This window comes from Mugil cephalus, chromosome 2 (genome assembly GCF_022458985.1).
Source record: "Mugil cephalus isolate CIBA_MC_2020 chromosome 2, CIBA_Mcephalus_1.1, whole genome shotgun sequence".
In the NCBI taxonomy this organism is placed as follows: domain Eukaryota; kingdom Metazoa; phylum Chordata; class Actinopteri; order Mugiliformes; family Mugilidae; genus Mugil; species Mugil cephalus.
In genome coordinates, this window is record NC_061771.1 from 23,494,708 (window position 1) to 23,512,500 (window position 17,793).

The following is a 17,793-nucleotide window of genomic DNA, read 5'->3' on the forward strand; positions in this document are numbered from 1 at the left end:
CTGTTTCAGATATCAGAGCTCAGCAAAACACGCAAGCAGTGATATGCTCAAATACTGTAATATAAAAATAAACAAAAGGGTTTAAAAAATAAACTTTGCAGCAGAAGAGCTCTAATGTTTAAAAATGTGTGTGTGAGTGTGTGCATTACAGACAAGTTTGTGGTTGAAAATATTAGAATGTGAAAAACATTTTCCATTTCTGTCTTATCTCGAAAAGGCATGCCGCTTGAGTGAAAGACACAATGCCATATAGTCATTTTGGCTAGAAGTAGTAATGTTTCACCTCAAATCCAGACTGAAATAAAATACTTAACAAAAATCATCATGTGAAAATTTCAGATAATCAGGCAATCTCTCTTTAACACAGTGGTTATCTGCTGCTCTTTCTTCAGGACCCACCATCGCCTCTTCATGACAAGCCACAACTGAAATAAAAACAAAACAAAACAAACAAAAAAAGTCAGCTTCTCAAATTTATTTTTTGAAATTTATTATTGATTGAAATATTGTGCAGGTTGAATCTGAAATAGTAAAAGAGAATATCACAGTATGAAAACACACACACACAAAAACAAACACTGTAACGATAAACCAAAACGACCAGCAAGTGGCGATGCTAGAGAGGAAATTGTTCCCTTTTGCGCTCAATTAGATGCATCATAATTAAAATCAAAACTTTTCACTTCAGTAACTTCTAACACACTGTAACACATGATAATACATTAAAATCATATAAACTGCAGGTTTGTTTGAGGAGTATGAGTGACTTTAACGAAAGTATATGCTGAAAATGTTTGACATTTTGTAATTGGACCCGCAGGAGGGCTATATCTAACACAGCAACAAAAAAAAAAAAAGGATTTAACCACAAATGTAGTCCTAGAAAAATGGCGTAAAATGATTGGATGACTTGGGTCATGTGACTCGTGGTAACCCGGAACCACTCAAAGTTTTAACCAGTCACAGCCATTCATTCGCTAAAGCTCGTCGTGCGTACTGACAGGTAGCTACAGACGATATTTTGCCTATATTTAACAATTCCAGCAACGCTTTTTTCATATTGAATGGTAGACATTTTAATATCTAAACAAGCCATCTGCTCTGGCCAGTTGCTTGTAGCCTAACGTGTGTGACATCACTTTTAACGAGTTTAGGACAAGTGTCTTCGCCACCGGCACCAGGCAGCAGTGGCACCAGCTAGCTGCACTTGCTAACGCTGAGGTTTCTTCACCAGCTTCATGAAATCTTACAACGCCGCAGGGGAAGCTGAGTTAAACGCTAAAACATTTGACTGTTAGAAGTTACTTAATATTTTGAACGCGGACTCTTTACCTTGTTGCGCGGGTGACGGTTGTCAGGCCAACAACACGTCTAGAGTTAGCTGGCTTTAACAGTTAGTTAGCATTACAAGCTAACTTACAGTAGGGCGTTGGTTTTAGATCATTACCGCTCCCCCCCAAAAGCTTTTATACGTTTGACAGTGTCTGTATTTTTATTCATATATTTTTTTTATATATATATATTTACATAGGTAGAGTCGTTTTCTCTGAGACAGTTGAACTTCCCCCTTCCCCTCCCAGCATGGCTGCAGACTTGATGGAGATTGACGACTCCCTTTACAGGCAAGTTCACCTTTTGGCTGCACATCACAGCACAGTATAGTCAGCGTATCACCACCACCGACAGCATCGTGTGGCAGGAAATGACAACAGCACCATGCGCCAACCAGTGCACTTGCTGTGATTTTGCTCCTCACTTTCCTCTCTTGATATCTCTGGGCAAATTCCCTCACACTCCATCGTGATCTCTTGTCTCCCCATCCAGCCGCCAGCGCTATGTCCTCGGAGACAGTGCTATGCACCAGATGGCCCGGTCCTCGGTCTTTCTCAGTGGAATGGGAGGACTGGGGGTTGAGATCGGTAGGCAAACATCTTTCAGACATCTTTCGCACTGTGTAAAATTTAACATAATAGTATTCGTAAGGATTCGACCAGGCGAGTGTAATTTGTCGCTAAGTAATTTGACTTGTTTTCACAGCGAAGAATATCGTGCTGGCTGGTGTGAAGGTAGGGGCGCTCTCTCTGAATATTGTGACAGTATAAAAACACTAGTGTGCCAGTCAAATTTCTCACAGGTGTAACGTTTGTTAGTGGACATACGGTTTCTGTGAACATCTGTGCTCTGTGCGTGTACAGACTGTCACACTTCATGACACGAAGCAGTGCGAGACCTGGGACCTCGGCTCCAACTTCTTTATTCGCAAAGAGGATGTTTTGAACCAGACGACAAGGTAATGATGCACCCCGAGGCTGCGCCGATCCACTTCACACTCTTGTCCTGTGATACGTGCGTAAATGGCCACGTTCTTTTCGTTATTATTGCTCACCCATCCGCTTGGATTTCTACCGCAGGGTGGAGGCGGTGTGTCCTCGGGTCGCAGAGTTGAACCCCTATGTCCACGTCGACATGTCCTCTTCTGCTCTGGACGACAACTCTGATCTCAGTTTTCTCAGAAACTATCAGGTCAGTTACTGCCTTCCAGAATCAAACTCATGATTCCTTAAATGGATGACTCCTGGATTATCAGTGAAATGGTTATTTCCCAGACGATAGAAATTGTTGTATATATTCAAACACTGTGGTAGCATAGCTCCAAAGCTGTTGTTTTATTATTTTAGAAAGAGCAGTGGATGTGGTCGGGTGGAATTCATAGCCTTCCAATGGGAGCAAGCTGTCACAGTGTAAAATTATTGTCCAAATGTTTTCATTTGGGTAAACACTGCTTGTACCTCAGTCTGTAGACATGTTATACCTAAAATCTGAAATGTGAGAGGTCTTGGAACGAAGCGATCCGTTATGATTTTATAAAACCTTTAGGGACGATGCATCGCGCCATTGGCTGGCCTATTGTGTGTCTGCATTATTTGTTTCCTTTTCATCAATGGAACAATTAAAATACTGCTCTGCTGTTTCCTTCAGTGTGTGATTTTGACAGAGACCAGACTGAGCCTACAGAAGAGAGTAAATGAGTTCTGCCACTCGCAACAACCCCCCATCAGAGTAAGTCTACAGTCCCGCAGTGGTTATACATTACAGACAGAGCGTGAGCTAAACCACGTCTTGCCAATGCGGTGCACGCAAGCGGTCAAATATTAACCAATTTTTTTTTTGTCTGTAAATAACCAAACCGTGCCACCTTTTGTCGTATCAGTTCATCAGCTGTGATGCACATGGCATCTGTGTGCGGGTGTTTTGTGATTTTGGAGACAAGTTTGAGGTGTCCGACCCCACGGGAGAAGAGCCCAAGGAGATTTTCATCCAAAGTATCACTCAGGTAGTTTTTCTACAGCTAGAAACTTCTCTCACTCTCTACATTATGCTACATTTGTATGGATGTAAGAAAGCTGGACTTCCCTGAAATGTGCTCATTTCTTACTCATTGTCTTCGCCTTCAAACTGTTTCCTCTTTAGGACAATCCCGCGGTGGTGACGTGCATGGACAACCAACCCCATGGCTTGCAGACAGGCCAGAGTGTTGTCTTCAGAGAGGTCAGCGGCATGGTTGAGCTCAACGGCACCGCACGACAGGTTTCAGGTATTGTGTCTGCACTGCAGAAAACAGATCTTAGTACCTTACAGTTTTGTTTTGTTAAATGTAACATGCAGATTTGGAGACATGTTTCGCGTGTAAAGTCACATTATTTAATCTAATTCTTCATATTTATGTGTGTTGTGTTTGAATGTGTGTGGTTTTAGTTCTTTCCCCGCACAGTTTTGCTATAGGAGACACATCCCAGCTTCAACCATATGCACATGGAGGTTTCTTTGTCCTAGTGAAAACTCCAAAGACATACAGATTTGTAAGTTTAAAAAAAACAACAACTAAAAATATCACATTTGGAAAAAAATGCATTATTTAAATAAACTGCATTTATATCCACTTATGTTTTTCAGGAAACAATAGAGCAACAGTTGTATGAACCCCAGGTCATGACTCCAGACTTCAGCAAACCAGAGGTGAGAGTTTAGAGAAAGCTGTGAACTAGAAAACCAGTTAAAGCACAAATCACAAGCAAGTTGGTTCATAATCCACGTAAACTACACTGCATGACTAATGTTGACCCTAGACAATGGACCCTCACCACAGAAACTTACCATGGTCAAAACACTGCTTTTACTTTTACAAATAACAGGAACACACGTACACCATTACATTCACCCTGTTTCTTGGAGTTTGTATGGAGATGTTTAACCATCAGCCTTGTAAAACTCGTTAAACCAGACACTGTGCGTTAAATTATTTGAGTTCATGAATTCCTGATTGTGTTTGCTTGAGTTTAACTAAGCAGTTCATTGCATTTGTGTTTAAATCTACCCATCAGGCTCCACTACAGATCCATGCAGCCATGTTAGCACTTGACAACTTCCAGGAGCAACATAGTAGACTTCCCAACATTGGGTAAACAAAATTTCCACTCACAGTTGTCCACTTCAATCTGCTGCTCTACTCTCTGTACGTTACCTCGGGATATTGAATAACATTTCCTCGTGTGTCCTCAGGTGTTTGCAGGATGCTGAGGCTCTACTGAAGCTAACTGAGGAAGTGAATGCAACTCTAAAAAATAAAGTGAGCTTGCTTTTCTGCTTGTTTTATTCCATCAGTTTGAAGCTACGCACAGAACCATACCCCGCTGAGATGATTGATGCTAAACATCACTCGTTCTTTTCCTTTCCTCCCAGGCTCCTGTGAACGCTGAGCTGGTGCGCTGCCTGTCGAGGACGGCGAGGGGAACGCTTCCTCCGTTAGCAGCAGCTGTAGGAGGTCTAGCCAGTCAGGAAGCTCTTAAGGCCATCACAGGGAAGTTTGCGCCGCTGCAGCAGTGGGTAGGTTACTAAATTCAAAATGTAGGTCACCATTACAGGGCTGACATTGTTCTTAGTGCTGGTTGCGTAGCTCACTTCACCCTTAATTTGACTTTGTACGCATTTTTGCCTCAAGTCTTTTCCCAAATATCTGTAAATTTGGTCTCATTCCCTGTTTCTCTCTCTCACACATGTTCAGTTGTATCTCGATGCCATTGAGGTAGTCAAACCACTTCAGTCTCTTTCTGCTGAGGAGTTTTTCCCAAGAGGAGATCGATACGATGGATTACGAGCTTGCATTGGTGAATCGATGTGTCTCGAACTGCACAAGCTCAGGGTCTTCATGGTAAGATTTTTTCAGCATTTTAAAAACATCTATTGGATGCTGCTTAAAGGTCACATCCAAGTAAACTCATTGTTTTATTTCCTTCTAGGTCGGCTGCGGTGCCATAGGCTGTGAGATGCTAAAAAACTTTGCCCTGCTTGGGGTGGGACTGGCCAAGAGCTCAGGAGAGGTGGGCATTCGCTTATTTATCTTTATTTGTGTTCTGTATATTTCATCTCTGTGTGAAATGAGCTTACTGAAATGTACCTTGTTGTTTCTCAGGTGTGCATAACAGACCCAGACCTCATAGAAAAGTCAAACCTCAACAGGCAGTTTCTCTTCAGGCCACATCACATACAGGTGAATTGGTACTCAACCACGTCCTCGTTTTAACCGCAACCCTTTTCTGCTTCTGCACCCTTTGCATTGTGATAACAGCTTAGTTCAGGGGTGTCAAACTCATTTTAGTTCAGGCGTCACTTACAGTCCAATTTAACCTCCATATAACCAGTAACATAATAACACAATACCCTACAACTAACAGGAACTCCAGATCTTTTCCTTTGTTTTGGTACAAGGGTAAAAGGCTGCATCTATAGCAAAAAAGACAAACCCCTGGTGGACAAATTAGGAATTATTTTTACAGAAAAATTGCAGTTCATGTCTTCATTGTAGTTTCTGTATTTGGGTTTTGGCCCCTGAACCGTATGTTTGACACACCTGGTTTAGTTTATTTATTGATTCCAATCGTCATGCTCCCCTTCCTTCTTGTTTCTCTCTATGTCTCAGAAACCGAAAAGCACCACCGCAGCAGAAGCCACTTGCGATATCAACCCAGACCTGCAGGTGAATGCTCACCTCAACAAGGTGTGTCCAGCTACTGAGAGCATCTATAGTGACTCGTTCTACTACTCTCAAAACCTCGTGGTCACTGCTCTGGACAACGTGGAGGCCCGGAGATATGTGGACAGGTTGATAAAAACATGCTTTGTAAAATAGTCAACCAACCATAGTTTAACCAAACACATTTTCTAGTTAACTTGGTTATGATGTCAATCTCGGAGTTTCGTGCAATTTAAGGTTGTTTTTGTCACGTTTAGCCGCTGCGTATCCAATCAAAGGCCGCTCCTGGACTCTGGCACCATGGGAACTAAAGGACACACTGAAATCATTGTGCCAAACTTGACCGAGTCCTACAATAGCCATGTGAGTCTGCAGAAGATGTTTTTTTTTTTTCTGGCTCCAACATGTTCATTAAATTCTTTAATTATTGCATTACCCTCACCATGCTAAAATATCTGTCCCCTTTTCCTCCCAGAGGGACCCCCCTGAGGAGGAGATCCCATTCTGCACCCTTAAGTCTTTCCCTGCTGTCATAGAGCACACCATCCAGTGGGCCAGAGATAAGGTCTGACAGCTTAAATCCCAGCACCATTCTTGTTCCGCGCGCGTCCGTCAGCGTGCCTCCTAACTCTTTCCTCTGGTTGTCTAGTTTGAGAACGCCTTCGTCCACAAGCCTTCCATGTACAACTCCTTCTGGCAGACCCACCCCTCTGCTGAAGCGGTGCTACAGGTGAGACTTGTGCTAAATGTGCAGCAAACAGCTTGGTTAGGAAACTGTTTTCTTTAATGAAAACTCTCATGTGTGCAGAGAATGCAGACGGGGGAAAGCCTGGAGGGGGCGTTCCAGGTCATCAAGCTGCTGAGCAGACGGCCGAGTCAGTGGGAGCAGTGCATCGCTGTCGCCCGTCTGAAATTTGACAAGTATTTCAAAAGAAAGGTAACTAGCAGTTGTTATATGCAAGCTCTACAAATGTGCATTGTTTATGATATTCGTGACATGTTTTATTTTTTTTTTTTTTAAGGCCCTTCAACTCTTGCACTCTTTCCCCCTGGACACAAGGTTAAAAGATGGAAGTAAGTTTTTAATAATCTTGTGCAAACCTCGCGAAGTTATCAAATAAGATGTTTGGTAAAAGCTTTCTCCTCTTCTTTAGGTTTGTTTTGGCAGTCCCCGAAAAGACCTCCAACACCTATTGAATTTGACTTGAAAGACTCTTTGTGAGTATGCTTTTATGTCCCCGTTTAACCCTTCGCTCCGGCTCGATGTCGCACATCCAGGCTTAACGAACTCCCCTCTCCTCCCACCAGACACTTCAGTTTCATTGTCAGCACTGCCCGCCTCTTCGCAGGGATCTATAACATCCCTTACTCAGAAAAGGTAGGCTGCTTTGACTCGGGAACACACTCTCAAACACACACTTAATCACTGACTGATGTTTTATTTTTATTTTTTCAGGATCTCTCTGAAGAAGCGGTGAGCAGGGTTCTCTCAGAAGTCGAGATTCCTGAGTACAGGCCCTCGGAGAAAGTAAGAGAAAGATCTGACCTTTGTTTTATCTGAGAGTTAAAAAAAAAAAACAAAAAAAAAAACCCTAATCTCTCGTCTTGTGGATTGTCAGAGTATAGTGACGGACGAGACGGCGAAGAAGCCCGATCAGGCGAAGATGCCTCTGAGCAGCGAAGAGGAGAGGGAAGCCATCGCCCAGCTGGAGCAGGCCATCGGCACTGACAGGGTCACGCCAGGTCTGCAAACAATCGCCGATCACATCCGTTCCGATCTCTCATTTCCCGTCCTATTAAGCGGTCGAAACGAAATTGCCGTTTTTGTAATAGTTAGCGGTAACGCTGCCTCCTCCGCACACTCTGCAGAGTGTTTACAGATGAGCCCCCTCCAGTTTGAGAAGGACGACGACGGCAACGGCCACATGGATTTCATCACGTCGGCGTCCGCCCTCAGAGCCACCATGTACGCCATCGAGCCCGCCGACAGATTCAAGACCAAGCGGATCGCTGGCAAGATCATCCCAGCCATCGCCACGGCAACGGCGGCTGTGGCCGGACTGGTGAGAACCGTCGCGCACCACGTCTTTTATCATGACTCATGTTGTTCTTGTCCTTCGGAGATCATTTAATTTCAGCCTGCCCTTCAGAAGTGATTAACGGTGTAGTTTGCAGCGAGTATTTTGATGTGGTTCACTGTGTCTGCACGGATCAACCGCAGCATTAAAACCATAATAAAAATGTTGCGCAGGGTTTCCTCTGTGCTGCCTCGAAAACAGTTCTGCCTCATAAAGGAAAAGGACTCGGGCCTTGTGAGGTTTTCCTGTGGTTTCTGGCACCGGGATGTTTGCAGTGGCATCCCAGTTTTCAAAATACTTGATCAGTTCAGAATGTGGGGATTTTCAGAGGCTGGGTTAAGACATTTAGGCTGTTTTTAATGTTTTTAGAATAGAAAAGAAAAAGACTTTATTCGCTCCCTGGGGGAAATTCAAGTGTCCAGTAGCTTGTCCACAAACATACACAGACATCAACATAACACGCCAACAAAATCACCAGAATCTACAGTGCAGAACTATGTAAATATGAGGCTGTGCTAACATGTCAATATGAATCACTGTGTGAAAAAAACTTTGTATAGTTCAACAATTTAGAAATGAGTATTAAGCATTTAAAACAGCGGCGTTGTACAGCCTGATGGGGGGGACAAAGGACGTCCTGAACATCTTAGAGCTGTTTCGTTGAGTGAAAAGACGTATAGTTCTGCTGGAGATGGATGATGCTGTTAGGGAGTGTTTTAGGTGGATGGTACATGTCTGAGTAACATCCACATGAATGACAGTAGTTGTAATGTTGTGGCTGATCAGTGGGTTTCAGACAAACGTGTTTTTAAATTATATGTTTAGATTGGAATTGTCCACATTATACCATGCAGCTAACAATCTGATCATCAGAATTTATTTTTCTAGTATTCTTATTCTTCTATTATTCTTATTCTTAGTATTTTGTTTAAATGAATGAATGTTTGATTTTACGTCGTTTAGTGTAAGGCTGAGTTGTAACGTTTCGTGACATTTGAATGCACCCAGGTGGCTCTGGAGCTGATCAAGTTGGTCGGAGGTTACGGATTCGAATCTTTCAAAAACTGCTTCTTTAACCTGGCCATTCCTGTGGTAGTGTTCACGGAGCCGGCCCAGGTCAAACGGACGCTCATCAGGTACGAGGGTTTTTACCGTTTCTCCGTCTCACGCATGCACGATGTCATTCTGGTGATGGGTTTATGACACGTGGTGGAATATTTCAGCTTTTTTGACTTATGTCTCTTGAAAATCAGAATTACTTTATTGATCCCGGGGGGGAAATTACTTTTCGTTACAGCAGCTCCAACTCAAAGTGTACCAGTGTTAAGAACAAAGAGCAATCAGAATAAATAAGAGAATTAGAATATAGGAAATATATATATAACAATATGTACAAGTATAAGTGAAGTGAACCGGTGTTCCGAGTTATTGCTCTACAGAGAAAAAAATATTGCACATGGTGAGAATATATAAGGAAATATATTATAATTATTATTGCACAGTCTCAGGGTCAGTATAGTTATAAACATGGGTTATAGTTATAAACAATTATTGCACATAGTAAGACCAGAGTCCCCGAGTATACAGGGAATATGTCTCTCACCCTTACGACCACACCTTAACATAGTGGCGCCAGCACTGCAGCAAAGTTTCATTATTATCATCATCACAAATCAGTATACAGCATAATATAATGATGGCTGCATGGCTTCTTTCCCAGGAACGATATCTACTTCACCATCTGGGACTGCTGGACTATTTTTGGCCATGAGGACTTCACTCTCTCCGACTTCATGAATGCAGTGAGGGTGAGAAACATTTCTCCACATCTATTGTTGTTGTCTTCATAAATCAGATGCAGTTTCCACATTGTTTTACGTTGCCATAGACTGTTTATTTGTCAAATAAAAATGTATCATTTGTCGTGCTTTCTGTTTTAGGAAAAGTACGGAATTGAACCCACTATGGTCGTCCACGGCGTGAAGATGCTCTATGTGCCTGTGATGCCTGGACACTCCAAGAGACTGAAACTGACGTAAGTGCTTTACTCAACAGAGACCTGTGCTGGGTTCTTAGACGCAAATTATTTGTCCGTTACCTAAACCGAACCCATGCATTTAACTCGCTCGGCCCCGACTCCCCCGCAGAATGAAGAAGCTGATCAAGCCATCCGTGGACCGCCGCTACGTGGACCTCACCGTATCGTTCCCTCCAGAGGCGGACGGAGACGAGGAGCTCCCCGGTCCCCCCGTCAGGTACTACTTCAGCCCCGACGGAGGGACTCCCTGACGCCTCCCCGGAGATCGCACTCAAACCTCCTGTGTCCTTATTTCCCTTCCTTCATGTAAAATTGTTATAACCCAATAACCGAGGCCAGGGCCACGAGTTTTCCCTCGAGATGATATCTGACGAAGGGCAAAGCTCCTGGCCCCCCGGCACAAGCCCCCTCTGTACTCCATGGAGCAGGAAAGACCGGCGACCGGTCCCAGTTTTCCTCTCGTCTCAGATCTAGCCAGTGGAACACAGGGCTGCTTGAGTAGCACTTATAATTGTACCTGTGTACATATATTTTCTCTGTTCTGTTTTCTACTCTGGTGAAATGCACAGCTCCGCCTGTGCCAATGCCTTAATTGATTAATAATAATCTTTTTTTTTTTTTTTTTTTGTGTGGCAGTGAGTCCGACTAAAAACTATGTTTACTGAAAGCTGCATACTCCAACGTACAGCCCCCTTCTTTTCACTTGTTTTAAATCTGCTAGGCTCTTAGGGAGGGGGGAGGGGGGCTGTCGGCACAATAAAGATTAGCAGGCATCGCATCTTCTTCCTCCGAGTCGTCTCGTCAGCCACTGACGATAGTGTCAGCCACATAATTTGCCAGTTGTTGCCCACGTTCCCCCCCCCCGAGCGAAACCGGTCAAGCCAATATTTCTCGTGTAACATAAAGATGCAACAGGTCAGTGGACGACGGCAAAAAACCACCAAAGATACTGATTATCATTGTGTCTGCAGACGATTGTTCTTTTGTGATCACGTTGACTGCCTCATGAAAACATGTTCATATCACAGAGGATGGATGCCACTCACCTAAGAGCGACACGCGCCGTCGCGTCGCTCTCCGGTCAGAAGCGACGGCGTCGGCGCGTGTTGCGCTCGACAGCTTTGGGCGCGGCCGCCTGTAACCGTAGCTTCTACTCTCACCTGCTCTGCTCAGTACCTAGGTAACGGCTGGCATCAGTTAACACAAACGTTCTCCATTAAGATCATGTACTGGCATGCATTCAGTGACTGTTTCACACATAGAGAAGCCTTATTTTGACAGACAGGAAACATATGCACCAACTTCTGGGATCACATTCCTGTTTTTAAAAAAAAAAAAAAAAAAAAAAAATGCATTCGTTTTAAATGGGTAAAAAAAAATTGGAAAAAAAAATTTGCTGTCCATGATTTGTGTTGTATTCGCTTATGGATGTTTGTCTGTGACATGTATTTATTTACTTGTTACACCTCTTTTTTTTTTTTTTGTGTGTGTGTCAAACTGAGCCTGTGTTGACGAGCTCCGTTGAGTCGTGGTGCACTGGTTAACTGTTAATCATCCTAAAAGTATAAACGGCCCTTTTATTTAGTTCACATGAAGGTTATGAAAAGGATCTCTGAAATAGACTTGTCACATATTGGCAATGATGTCGACGCGGTTTTGAATGATATAATCAAACTTTGTATCCAGATCAAGCTGAAGACAAAGTCATCATGTGTCTTTAATAAAACTTCTGGCCCGAAGAGACTTAAGTCACACAAAATCCCACCTTGGCTTTCATTTACTCCTCTGCCCGTAAACGGCTGCTTCTTGTGCAGTGAATTCCATAAGTGTAAAACAGAACAGTGTTAAAGAGTGACAATAATGATGTATGTTATTGTGACGGACGGCTCGACCAATGGTCCAATAAATGAATAAATGAGATTTCAGGATATCTTCAAGATACCAACGTCTGAGTCTCTGTTTTAAGATCATCACAAACTTCCCTCCAGCTAGTAGAGATGATATCTTTTCAGTTTATTGCATCAGGTATAAACACGTGTATAATACCAGCATTGGGATAATTTTTTTAACAAATATTCATCATTTGTGATACAGTTCATTAGAAAACAGTATAATAAATAATTCAATAGTCTATTTAAATTTCATAGAGCATTTCATTACTGTCAATGTAGTGAATAAAAAAAACATTTTAGTGCAAATTACAGTTTCTACATGCACCGATCAGCCACAACATTAAAACCACTGAACATCTTGTAAAACACAATCTCCAGCACAAGATCCCAAACTGATCAAGTATCTGTGGTATGCACTGTAACAGGCCTGATCCACAGAGGCCCCTCCCCTCTAACTCATAGGACCCAAAGACCCCCCCCCCCCCCCCAACAACACTGTGTTACCAGACACCACAGGACAACCTCAGAAGACCCACGTCCATTCTCTGATGAATCCCGACTCTTTTCAAGGGAGACCCACACAACATTAGGAAGGTGGTCACAATGTTATGTCTGATCGGTGCATATCACAATACATTGTATTTGATTTCAAACGTTAAAACATTCACATCATATATCCAGGTCCTGCAGGTTCCCCCAGCTGGGTCCCGCTTTGACTTTGGCCTTGAGCTTCACATAGAGCTTCACAGCTGACTCCATCTCCCTCTTCACTATCTGTGCGACCTGAGCGAAGCAAAAGGGTTGGGATGGGAAAGACACTGCATCATACGCATCATTCGCATCAGGTGCATCATTCACCAAACACCCACGAACTGACACACATACCTGTATGAGGTCTTCTTCTGCGGTTTCGTAGATGAGCTCATCGTGCAGCTGCAGGACAAAGTGAGCTCCTCTGCGCCGGTCACGGCCTGTGGTGATAACAGACGGGGGTTAATTTAGAGACGTCGCGCTCGCCTCCGTCTGCGTTCGTGCAAAACGAAAAGTCGTTTTCAAGTCACCTGAGTGAGCGTGCTGGTGGGACGGCGGCGCCGCGGGGTAGGTTCTACGCAGCTGCTTCTGGATGTTGACGGTGGCAAGTTTGACGATGTCGGCCGCTGAACCCTGTACGGTCGTGTTCACGGCCTGGCGCTCCGCCTGAGAGGGTGAGGAGGGGAAGTTACACGTTTTTGTTTTTTTTTAATGTCACTCCACAGACTTCTATGAATTCTGCCGTACAAGACAGATCTTACGTGAGCTTTGACGTGCGCGTTGGTGCTGGTGATTCCAGCCAGGTATCTCCTGCGGCCCTTCAGCGTCTGAACGTAGCCGTCCTTTATGCAGTTTTTCACAGTCTGTTTAAGAAAAGCACTGATACCTGAAACGTAGGAGACAAGCGTGACTGTGTCAGAGTGGTGATTTATAAGTAACTTGATGCTTTTTTTAACAAAAAATTGGCAATGTTTTTCAAGGCACATTGTGCTTTTTTTTTATTTCACTAATTTGATTTCGTCAACAAAATACAGGAATAATAGATAAAGATTTCACACATTTAAGTTGTGTTAAGTCTTTACATAAAGTAGACGGAGACATTTCTATACATTTTATGTATATACACCGATCAGCCACAACATTAAAACCACTGACAGGAGAAGTAAACGGCATTGACTACATTTTTGGACCTTTCATTCATGTGGATGTTGCTTTGACATGTCTCAAGCACCTAGACCAGACCAGACCAGGCCCCCCCCCACCCCATAGCAAAGACACTTCAAGTCTCCCCTCACTAGGACCCTCACTAACAACTGGACACCCACATGTCCAATCTCTGAGTCATGACCGTTTTGGAGGCACAAGGGAGACGTACACAATATCAAGAAGGTGGTCATAATGTTATGCCTGATTGGTGTATACTGTATATCAACGGTATAAATTATTCGTTCACGTGAGATAGATGATCGATGCCCTGACCAGCACTTGTTAGCGACACAGCGTTATTATTCACCTTGTGTCTCTGGTAAAGTAATATGATGAAAACCTCAGTTATGGGTGTATTCTGCTTGAAACATTGAATTTCTTGAGATAATCCACCCTAAGCCTCCAGTCTTAAAGGTCACTGGTCACTTCATGAAACTACGCACTAGTGTTTCAGGTGTGGGAATTAGATTCCACCCAGTGCTCACCTTTATATCTGGCCTTGAAACTCTCGATGTAGCAGGCCGCGTCGTTCTCCTCCACTCCCATCTGCTCCCCCAAAGACTTTGCTCCCATCCCGTAGATGATGCCGTAGCAAATCTGACAACACATACACAGTTTGAATGTGCACACGGGTGAGGTGAAAACAATCCACGCATGTCCATGTTTTCTTTCTTCTTCTTCTGCCTAGTTGCACCTGTTTTGCCTGTTGTCGGAGGCTGTCGTTCACAGATTCTGGATCGATGCTTTTCCACTCGGCAGCGATGCAGCGAAACACGTCTGCTCCTCCGTTCAGCACCTTGCGCGCACACATGTTCAGCCATATCGTTTTTTTTATTTTTATTTTATTAATTAATATACAGTATCGAGTCTTCTCGTGTTGCCACTGACCTGCAGGAGGCGCTGATCCTTCGACAGATGAGCCAATACCCTCAGCTCCAGCTGGGAGTAATCAGCTGCTAATATCATTCCACCTACGGTTCAGTACAGACAGACATGGAACGATATGAGGCAAAGCTACAGGGAGAGAAGGTGACTGGGAATGCAAAACAAATGTAGCGGCGTCACAGTCACCTGAAAAGGGAACGAAAGCGTGTCTCATGCTGACAGAAAAGGCCGGGCCGCGTTCTGCGGGTCCACCTGTCACTGAGGGAACCCCAGATCGTCTCCTCTTTCTGCAACAAGGAAGAAAATTAATTCAGCAACTCACATACCTCGGTGACATTTTTATTCACCTCAACTCTTGATGTGGTCAGTGAATCACTATTGCAAAGCAGGTGTTAAACCATGATGCATGGAGGACTGGTCTGAGTGACACAAACGAAGTGTATCGTTTCCTGTACACAGGCAGATGTGCAAACTGCATGAATGAAATGCAATAACCACCACAGGAACTACAGGTTTTAATAGAAAATATAATAATGAGAAAGTTTTTTCACGGTTAAAACAAACAAATGTATCTGCAGATGCATTAAGAGCTAGCGTGCTTTAATGAGCTCTGGGTCCAATTAAATAAACTGATTTCTTTGTAATTAGAATGACCAGTGTTCCTTTGTTTACTTCTTTACTTCCTGCTGCTGTCAGGCTCCACGGTGAACATTCGTCATGTGTGCAATACTATTACACCTCAAGGTTTCAGTACTCACACCGTTCAGTATGTACTGTGCTTCGACCTACCCTGGTTTGGTGGTCCTCCTGCAGCCATTTTGTGAAGGGGGGCTCTCACCCACCACCGTGGGCATGTAAATGTCAAAGTCTTTGGGGACGTTCTGTATGTTGGGCTCAGTGAAGCTCACTCTGCCTAAAAATAAAACAAAACAGAAGGAGCTGTGTATTTTAGATTGTGCAGCCCCCTCCAAACATATTGGAACAGCAAGGCAAATTCCCTTGTTTTTGTTGTTCACTGGAGACATTTGGGTTTAAGATCAAACGATGAGACAAGAGTTCAGAATGTCAGCTTTTATTTCCTGATGTTGATGTGTTAAATAACTCAGGACATACCACCCTTTGTTTGAACCCAAACATTTTTCAAGTGAGCAAAACTATTGGAACATGTGACTGACAGGTGTTGCCTCTAAGGTTGATTGTTGAAACATTAAATAGCTCTGCATGACTAGTCTACTTTTTGGCCTGGGTTGAAACCTGTAAAGTGTGCATTTCTTGTTAAAGAGGGTAAACCAACATGAATGGGTATAGGAGAAAAGCAAGGCATTTTCAAGCTGAGAAAAGAAGGAAAATCAATGAGAGCCAAACATTGTGCATAGCAAACACAACAATCTGGAACGTCCTGAATAACAAAGAAACTACTGGTGAACTGAGCAACAGATGTCGAACAGGTCGGCCAAGGAAAACAACAGTAATTGATGACAGAAATATTGCGAAAGCTGTGAAGAAAAACCCCAAAACATCAGTAAGTAACATCACCAACGACCTCCACAGAGCAGGGGTGAAGGTATCACGATCCACTGTTTGAAGAAGACTCCGAGAGCAGAAATATAGAGGCCACAAAAGATGCAAACCATTATCAGCAGTAAGAATCAGAAGGCCAGATTGAAATTTGCAAAGAAGTATGAAGATGAGCCACAAAAGTTCTGGAACACAATCTTATGGACCGATAAGACCAAGACTAATCTCTACCAATGTGATGGAAAGTGTGGAGATAGAAAGGAACTGCCTATGATCCGAAGCAAACAAGCTCATGTGTGAAGCACGGTGGAGGTGATGTCATGGCTTGGACGTGCACGGCTGCTTCTGGAACAGGTTCATTAATATTTATTGATGATGTAACTGATGATGGTAACGGCAGAATGAATTCTGAAGTGTTCAGAAACATTTTGTCTGCCAGTTTACGGAGAAATGCATCCAAATGAATCAGGAGGAATTTTATCACACAGCAGGACGATGACCCAGAGCACACTGCCAACAAGGACTTCATCAGGGGAAAAAAGTGGAAGGTTTTAGACTGGCCAAGTCAATCACCTGACCTTAACTCCAATTGAGCAGCATTTCACCTCCTGAAGAGGAGACTGAAAGGAGAAACTCCCCGAAACAAACAAGAACTGAAAGAAGTTGCGGTAAAAGCCTGGAATAGTATCACAAATGAAGAATGCAACGGTTTGGTGATGTCGATGGATCGCAGGCTTGAGGCAGTCATTGCAAGCAAGGGTTATGCCACCAAATATTAAATGTTATTTACTTTAAGATTATCTGTTACATTACTTTTGCTCGCCTAAAAATGCTGTGGTGTAATACAAGCAGAGATATATCCTAAGTTCTTTAACACATCAAGATGTAAATACCAGGAAATAAAAGCTGACATTCTTAACTCTTGTCTCATCTTTTGATCTTAGATCTTGATCCTTAGATTTGATCCAGTAGTACGACGTGAAGTCTTTGTGTTTTACCTGTGGCTGTGTGTGTCTGGGCGATGGGGTATATTCTGTCCATTTCCAGTGTGGGCTGGTACCGTTTCTCCCTCTGCAGTGCGAACACCACTTTAGTTAAGGCGTTGGTGATCCGCCTCCACTCTAGAATTACCCCCGGTAAAGGGTGCAGGGGGCGAAGCTTCTCCAGAACATCCTGATGTGGAAAGCGAGTGTCTTACATTCAGGAAATTAACATATGGATTTGGGTGGTGTTTGTGTATTTTTGGGGTTAAGTCAAATGAGAATATGATCAACAATGATCTGCTGTTGTGTTGAGGAAAACATGAAGCACTTCAAGCCTGGATATAAAGGGTGGACATATTTTAGGTGTAATACCACTGATTGCCACTGGCTCCAAAAATTTGCTGGCTACCATCGACTGTTCAGGCTGCGACCTCCGGGTCTGAGCGATGAAGCTCATGCACAAGTGCAAAGAACTGCAGTTCATCGAGTGGCCACTTGAGGCTCCAAAAGGGAGCAAATACCCATAGACCCCCATGTTAAAAAACCCAACTTTATGGCATAATTAAACATGTTTACAGCCTGGTTCAAAAAAATTTTTTTTTCTGACTCGCTCTTTATTTTTCATTAAGGT

The 17,793-nt window shown here is 43.4% G+C and overlaps 2 protein-coding genes across 2 annotated transcripts in view; one reads left to right on the top strand and one right to left on the bottom strand.

Annotated features, from left to right (window-relative positions):
* Nucleotides 1–960: 960 nt before the first annotated feature.
* On the top strand, nucleotides 961–12,088 carry uba6 (ubiquitin like modifier activating enzyme 6). The gene is made up of 32 exons (XM_047579217.1): nucleotides 961–1,003; nucleotides 1,532–1,622; nucleotides 1,825–1,919; nucleotides 2,038–2,066; nucleotides 2,196–2,290; nucleotides 2,412–2,523; nucleotides 2,980–3,060; nucleotides 3,212–3,334; nucleotides 3,472–3,595; nucleotides 3,757–3,860; nucleotides 3,955–4,017; nucleotides 4,383–4,459; nucleotides 4,561–4,627; nucleotides 4,741–4,884; nucleotides 5,063–5,209; nucleotides 5,298–5,378; nucleotides 5,471–5,548; nucleotides 5,978–6,159; nucleotides 6,289–6,394; nucleotides 6,507–6,596; nucleotides 6,681–6,761; nucleotides 6,840–6,968; nucleotides 7,054–7,105; nucleotides 7,186–7,249; nucleotides 7,340–7,409; nucleotides 7,488–7,559; nucleotides 7,651–7,774; nucleotides 7,901–8,094; nucleotides 9,118–9,245; nucleotides 9,830–9,917; nucleotides 10,050–10,144; nucleotides 10,257–12,088. Exons 2-32 carry the CDS (start codon nucleotides 1,582–1,584, stop codon nucleotides 10,396–10,398), a joined length of 3,078 nt encoding a protein of 1,025 aa, XP_047435173.1. The 5' UTR covers nucleotides 961–1,003; nucleotides 1,532–1,581; the 3' UTR covers nucleotides 10,399–12,088.
* A 450-nt stretch (nucleotides 12,089–12,538) lies between these two features.
* The window catches only part of polq (polymerase (DNA directed), theta), a 20,729-nt gene continuing 15,474 nt past the window's right edge, over nucleotides 12,539–17,793 (bottom strand). Inside the window, exons 26-35 of the mRNA XM_047578557.1 lie at nucleotides 17,178–17,352; nucleotides 15,451–15,574; nucleotides 14,848–14,948; nucleotides 14,665–14,747; nucleotides 14,471–14,572; nucleotides 14,262–14,373; nucleotides 13,332–13,456; nucleotides 13,101–13,236; nucleotides 12,925–13,010; nucleotides 12,539–12,822 (exon numbers count right to left, since the gene is read on the bottom strand). Of these exons, the coding sequence (XP_047434513.1) occupies nucleotides 12,709–12,822; nucleotides 12,925–13,010; nucleotides 13,101–13,236; nucleotides 13,332–13,456; nucleotides 14,262–14,373; nucleotides 14,471–14,572; nucleotides 14,665–14,747; nucleotides 14,848–14,948; nucleotides 15,451–15,574; nucleotides 17,178–17,352 (1,158 nt within the window). The 3' untranslated portion in view covers nucleotides 12,539–12,708. The remainder of the gene's footprint in view (nucleotides 12,823–12,924; nucleotides 13,011–13,100; nucleotides 13,237–13,331; nucleotides 13,457–14,261; nucleotides 14,374–14,470; nucleotides 14,573–14,664; nucleotides 14,748–14,847; nucleotides 14,949–15,450; nucleotides 15,575–17,177; nucleotides 17,353–17,793) is intronic.

Bases quoted from the DNA above. Each gene is read 5' to 3' on its own strand.
- uba6 (XM_047579217.1), top strand. From the start codon at position 1,582: ATGGCTGCAGACTTGATGGAGATTGACGACTCCCTTTACAG. The intron at 1,920-2,037 runs GTAGGCAAACAT...TTGTTTTCACAG, and splicing joins AGGACTGGGGGTTGAGATCG to CGAAGAATATCGTGCTGGCT. The intron at 3,596-3,756 runs GTATTGTGTCTG...GTGTGGTTTTAG, and splicing joins CACCGCACGACAGGTTTCAG to TTCTTTCCCCGCACAGTTTT.